Consider the following 7,155-nt stretch of genomic DNA (forward strand, 5'->3'; position numbering starts at 1 on the left):
TGCGTCAAGCAGGTGATGGCCCATACAATTAGGGGGCTGGCTCCCATGGAACATGTTCTGAAGAATCTGCTGATCGAGGCGGAGAACATAGTAAATTCTCGTCCCCTAACGCATCTGCCAGTCACTGTGGGATCACAAGGCTCCACACACTCCCAACGACTTGCTGAAATGAGTACCCAATTTCTACTCAGAGACATTGGACAGCCGTTGAAGATGTGCGCCACAAAGAAGCATTGGCGTCTGGCCAGGATGATGAGAGACCGCTTCTAAAAGCGATGGGTACACGAGTACCTGCGAACTTTTGTGCGCAGGGAGAAATAGTGCGAGAATGTCGAGCCCCTGCGCCGTGGAAACTTGGTGTTCATCTGCGATCCGGCCATATCACGTCGAGATTGGAAACGAGGCATTATGGAGAAGGTATACAAGACCTCGTATTTTCTTGTTTCGGTGCAGTCCAGAGTGTTGGAGCAACTCCCGGGATTTGGATCGGCGTCATTAACTCAATGACACGGCCTACATATATCAATATATGAAAAAATTTGACAATTTTTTTGTTTTAATAAATGAATTTGATCAATTTGATTTTTGAATAGTATAATAATACTAAAAAATCATTCGGAATTCAACACTTCTAAGAGATAATTTTTTCTCAGAAGCTTTTCATTTTTATTAGTTAAAGTGAAAGTGTATCTTGGGATCCTTGTGCTTGGGAATCACACCACGATTACGGGATTCGCAGGTACATGGATATATACAGGGCTTAAAAGGTGCTGCGAATAAAAGAAAAAAAATCTGTAATCTGTATTGTTGTTTGACCGAGCCTCCAACAATCCAGGTCCCAAAATGTATAAAGGCTCCGTGAAAATTCCTCGATGAGACAATGCTGGGCGCATATGGGCAAAACCATGAATAAGTATTCCCAAAAAAATATAAAATAAGAATAAATAATGGAAATAATAAAACTGCAGAAGTCAGCTGCTAACACACAATCAGATCGGCAATTAAGTATAATCTTTATTTTCTCTTTAATTCATTTATTAATATTAATTTGAAACAACAATTCTATACAAATTAAAACGGTATGACAACCAACATAAAATTAATATAAGCACATGTATTGAAACATAAAAAGTAAAAAAATTTTAGTTCGAAACCGAATCAGATATACATTAATTGCTTTTATACAAATATTAAATATTACTAGGGATAAATATGTTTGAAGGATGTTTTGATACCTTAGCAATTTTTTGTTGTTATGCTATTTTGCGATCGTGATTATCCATGCCTAATAGTTTTCGTTTTATATTCTCATTCTTAGAAATTGTATATGGAGATAATAGCAATGGGAAAGTATTTTTGGAGTTGAATTCAGGTCGAACATTGACAATATTCATTGGATTTGGCTCCTCAGCTTTGTTGCTCCATATCGGATCAATCCAAAACGGAAGTCTCTGCTGGTAAAAAAAAGTATTTTATAAATGTGGGCAACGAAAAAAAATTTTTTTTACATCATCCGATGGAATATCTGGTTTTGGTGGTCCATAAAATGATCCTTTCAATTGTTTACTAGAGCTCATGAGGTCGTAAAGGCCATTAGAAGCTTTTCGTTTTTGTTGCGAAATATTTGTATTCATATGTTGCAAGGGTTGCGGGTAGGAACTGACTTTACGTCGACGCCAAAGTTTGGGCAAAGAATGTTCATAGTAATTTTCTGTCATTGGGACATTTGGGACTATCTTAGTCAAATCACCTGCTCCCAAACTAGCGTCTAAATCCCCAGATGTGTTAAAAGAACTGTTGAATAATTTAAGGGAAGAATTAAGAAAATTGTCGTTCATATCCATACTGTCGGTGAAACTGGAATTTCCTTGACCTGATCCAAAACTACTGATTAGTGATGAATTGGTAATTGACAAAGAAGTATTTTCTGAAGTAGGAAACGCGATGACACTATTTGCAAAATTGTTCTTATTGGATTCGAATTCGTCGATCTGCTTGTTAAGGGAAATATAGTTAGAAAGTTGCTCAATAAATTTGATTTTTAGGTGGATTTCAACATTGTTAAAAAACTTGTTATAAGTATAAATACCTTCTTTGCGTTTGTAAATTTAATGGAGCCAAACATGTCCAGGTATCTTAGCTGGGTACAAAGGCGCACTGTGTAAATAATTGACACATTATGATGGCTGTCTTGAACTATTTAATTGTCTTACTAACACTCGCAATTAGCGTTTAATGAAACATTACATCTTTCATGAGATGCTCCATAGTCCAATGTAAAGAGATCTTCATATGCGGAAAGTAGTTCGTATAAATTAGGGAATCCAAATTCAAAAGTAGCGCCAAGACCGCATTTTAAACTCTTCTTTATTTCATGCAGGTGCATACTTCGCCGATGCTCTAGAATGCGAACTATAGAAACCAAGAATCTCAAAAGGCCAGTAAGACGAACACACTCCTTGTCAGCGTATTTATAAATCTATAAATAAAATAAATAAAACACCTTTACATTAGTTATATTTTACTAACCTCAATAGCATGACTCATAGATGACAAAATCGAATCGTTGAGATGATATTTATTTTGGCTGTTAAACTCATTTATAAATTGATCCTTCGAAATGTGTTTTGAGTTTTTGTTGGACTGATCAAAATGTGTATTTCCTTCAGTGCCTGCATAAGGTCCTTGATCCAATAACTCTGATCGAATAAGATGCGTACATGCACGATAACAGAAATTTCGAAATGATAAATCATCTTTGCGACATATTAGCCATATGGCTTGATCTATATTTTTTACTTCAATGTACGGTAACATTTTAACAGCCGCCATCATATCAGAAGCACCTAATGTCTGCGCTTGCATTTGGTAACCAAACTTTTTTTTGTGCAACTTAAGAACATGATCAAGTTTTACGGCATTTCTTATGTTTTTGGCATTATTAATTAGGTCACCGCATTGCTCTGCAAAAACCCTTCTAGCCACATATGGAGAAAGACAAATTTTTTTGTCCTCATCGGATGCTATTTCCATCTCTACCAAGCCCTGAATAGCATCCATGAGATCAGTTAATTTAAGGAAGCCGTAATCACTGAGGCGACACTGATATGAGAAGTGGTAATGGTAGGATCGAACAAACTTTTGAAATAATATTGAATACTGTAGTGAGTTTTGAAGGAGTTCGACTATTTCGCCAGCGAACACACTAGTTTTTTCTAATTCATTACTTGTTTGCTTTCGTTTCGGCATTGAGATAAGAATGTCCTTTCCATTCTGAACAGTGTTTACTACTACAATATTTGAATTTACCAAACCATCCAATATATCCACAATGCTGCATACACCGTAGTCCGAAATATCAAAATTTTTATTTTGTGATTGCGATAAAATTCCTGGTAATTGAGACAGAAGAACGGAATTATTACCATGGGCACGTAAAACACGCAAAAGATCTGATGTAAATCTGCGTGTTTGGGTTCGGTGCGTGAGCGTAATTTGACGATTTTCGCCGTCTCCCATTATTTGCACTACAGAGGATAGAGCTTCAAAAAGCTCAATCAGTTTTGTGTAGCCATAATCTGCAACTCTGCATTGCTTGCCAAAATGATTGTGATAAGCTGGAATAAAGCGGTTAAACTTCATTGTGGACTTTGGCGACATCTTAACTAACTCAATAACTTCACGTGAGATTTGATAAAGTGGGTCCGATAAAGAGTGTTTTAAACCACTTGCGGCTGAACCAATAGAGCGATCTCCGGAACTTAGACTGCTAATATTAGAACTTAAGTGAAAAGCTCTATCTTTATTAATTTCCAACCATCCAAGAATTTTTATCCCAAAATTATTGCAATGGATTTGAATCCCTTGGACACAACAGACCAAATGCTCAAGATTTACTCCACTTTCATTTGCTAATATCTTTACTTGTAACTGTTCTTCAATACAGTAAAGAAGAGTAGCAACCGGAACGTCACCAGTATGAAGCTTTAACAGTGGATAGATAAGGTTTTGTATTTCTGATATACTCATGAAAACATTTGGCAAGGGCTCGATTTCCTGTTCCGCCCAACCCTTGTGCTGTTCTCTCCTAAAGTGCATCGTACAATATGGAACACTGTGTTGAAGTTCCTCCATTAAAGGCGAGTTTTCCAGAGTATTCAAAAGATCGGGCTGCAAACTGATAAACTTATCCTCATTGTTATCAGAAGTAATCGTGCAAACATCAGACATTTTGTACAAATCCAGCACACTTATCGAAGTTTTAAAGCGCGACTGAAAGAGCTCTCGAAACTTATACATGGGGAGTGTATAGTATGGAACATCCTAAAAAAGACAATTTCAAATATAAAAAAATGCAGAAATTTTATTAAATAATTACCTTTAGAAGACCAGCTACTTGGCACCGCAAGGTGTTGACTTCGGTAAGCGAAGAGTCACGTGTGTAACTAACCAGCATGCGTTTATGACCAATCTTTTTTCGATGCATATTGGAAACAACTTGCTTTGCAAACTAAAATAGTAAGTGTAAAAATGAGTTTAAAAATACTGAGAAAAAATTAACTTACATAAAGGTCAGGAACAGTGACTTTGGCATATGCACTGCCTTCAAAAACAAGGGATAATACCGGAGTAATAGGCTTTAGTTGATTCAAAAGAAAACTTCGTAGGCTTGACTCGTCCAGCGAGTAATCAAGATTAGTAATCTGCAATGTAACTGTATCTCTTACGTCTTTTATGGATGCAAGGCAGTGCATTTCATTCACTAATGGTCCTTCATCAAAATCAACTAGACTATCAAATTTTTTTAGGCAGTTTTTTTCTGCACAGCTTTGTGGTATATTGCTTTTAGTGAAGTCTTGCATTAAGAAACTGTTAGTAGTTACTTCTGAAGTAGGCAAGCTTTTTAATAGTCCCCTGCTTGATGACGGGAGGGATAACGGATTGAGAGGCTGAAGTAAACTACACATGTTGGAAGCCTGTTTGTGCATTGTAGAAGGTTGGTGGTAGACCTGTTGCTGCAGCGGCTGCTGATATTCGTTAACCATCGGACGATGTAACAGAGCTCCTGCCGTTGCTGAAGTCTCACAGGTGGGATTCTGGTTGTAAGGCATATAAAGGCTATTATAATAGCTAATACCAATTCCTTGAGAGTGAGCATACTGGCATAGCTGAGTGGAAATGGAAGATGTTGCAGTTTTCACTCCATAAGTAGGAAATATTCCCGGTAGCATAGAATAACTTGACAATTTATTACTTTTATGAAAAGAAATCCCTGATGGAATGTCTGATCCATGATATACACTTGTATTTTCGCTGATGTAGTTTCGCCCAACTAAAGTTGATTGATAAATTTGTGATTTTTCTTGGGAGTAAACGGATGAGGGTAATTTCTCATTTTTGTAGCAAGGACAACTGAAAAAAAAATATTTTTGGTTTTTAAATTAAAGGCTAATGGTGACTATAACTACAAATCATATACGTAGGTTCCATCACAACGCACGTGAGGCGTAACAAGATAATTCCATATTTGTTTGTTCTAAAAAAGTTTAATAAATTGCAATGACGTAACCCACTATTTTATATATTATTTTAATAATTAAAATCTGAAAATCTCGAATATTTCGTAAATTTGAGGGTTTTTGTAGGCAAAGCATGTAAAAAAAAAAAAAATGCCTACATTATCACTCAAGTGACTCAAGAACATTGGTCACTATTCCCAAAGTGACCGGAAGCTGTTAACAAAAATCCAAAGTGACGCTTCCATGCGGACCCAAAAATTCAGCCTCAACAGTAATAGGAGCAACAAACATTTTCGTGTTAGTCAACTATGTTGGAATTGGTCACATAGTTTCCAAAGATATACATTACAGACAGATAGGACAGACAGACAGGACAGACAGACAGGACAGACAGACAGGACAGACAGACAGGACAGGACAGACAGGACAGACAGACAGGACAGACAGACAGGACAGACAGACAGGGCAGACAGACAGGACAGACAGACAAACAGACAGACAGGACAGACAGACAGGACAAACAGACAGACAGACAGACAGGACAGACAAACGGGACAGAAAGACAGGACAGGACAGACAGACAGAAAAGACAGGACAGACAGGTCAGACAGACAGGACAGACAGACAGGACAGACAGACGGGACAGACAGAGAGGACAGACAGACAGGACAGACAGACAGGACAGACAGACAGGACAGACAGACAGGACAGACAGACAGGACAGACAGACAGGACAGACAGACAGGACAGACAGACAGGACAGACAGACAGGACAGACAGACAGGACAGACAGACAGGACAGACAGACAGGACAGACAGACAGGACAGACAGACAGGACAGACAGACAGGACAGACAGACAGGACAGACAGACAGGACAGACAGACAGGACAGACAGACAGGACAGACAGACAGGACAGACAGACAGGACAGACAGACAGGACAGACAGACAGGACAGACAGACAGGACAGACAGACAGGACAGACAGACAGGACAGACAGACAGGACAGACAGACAGGACAGACAGACAGGACAGACAGACAGGACAGACAGACAGGACAGACAGACAGGACAGACAGACAGGACAGACAGACAGGACAGACAGACAGGACAGACAGACAGGACAGACAGACAGGACAGACAGACAGGACAGACAGACAGGACAGACAGACAGGACAGACAGACAGGACAGACAGACAGGACAGACAGACAGGACAGACAGACAGGACAGACAGACAGGACAGACAGACAGGACAGACAGACAGGACAGACAGACAGGACAGACAGACAGGACAGACAGACAGGACAGACAGACAGGACAGACAGACAGGACAGACAGACAGGACAGACAGACAGGACAGACAGACAGGACAGACAGACAGGACAGACAGACAGGACAGACAGACAGGACAGACAGACAGGACAGACAGACAGGACAGACAGACAGGACAGACAGACAGGACAGACAGACAGGACAGACAGACAGGACAGACAGACAGGACAGACAGACAGGACAGACAGACAGGACAGACAGACAGGACAGACAGACAGGACAGACAGACAGGACAGACAGACAGGACAGACAGACAGGACAGACAGACAGGACAGACAGACAGGACAGACAGACAGGACAGAC

The 7,155-nt window shown here is 39.5% G+C and overlaps 1 protein-coding gene across 4 annotated transcripts; it reads right to left on the reverse strand.

Annotated features, from left to right (window-relative positions):
- Positions 1-994: 994 nt before the first annotated feature.
- On the reverse strand, positions 995-5,430 carry LOC6498732 (meiosis regulator and mRNA stability factor 1). 4 transcript variants are annotated; one of them, XM_044716169.1, is made up of 7 exons: positions 4,566-5,430; positions 4,379-4,510; positions 2,530-4,323; positions 2,218-2,479; positions 2,090-2,157; positions 1,509-1,991; positions 995-1,451 (listed from the first exon to the last, which is right to left on the reverse strand). In XM_044716169.1, exons 1-7 carry the CDS (start codon positions 5,229-5,231, stop codon positions 1,254-1,256), a joined length of 3,603 nt encoding a protein of 1,200 aa, XP_044572104.1. In that variant the 5' UTR covers positions 5,232-5,430; the 3' UTR covers positions 995-1,253. The 4 variants fall into 4 exon arrangements, with proteins under 4 accessions (XP_044572104.1, XP_001965864.4, XP_044572103.1 ...); XM_001965828.4 differs by having other exon boundaries at positions 995-1,454; XM_044716168.1 differs by having other exon boundaries at positions 1,509-1,994.
- Between the last annotated feature and the right edge of the window lie 1,725 nt (positions 5,431-7,155).

This window comes from Drosophila ananassae, chromosome 3R, assembly GCF_017639315.1.
Source record: "Drosophila ananassae strain 14024-0371.13 chromosome 3R, ASM1763931v2, whole genome shotgun sequence".
Taxonomy (NCBI): Eukaryota; Metazoa; Arthropoda; class Insecta; order Diptera; family Drosophilidae; genus Drosophila; species Drosophila ananassae.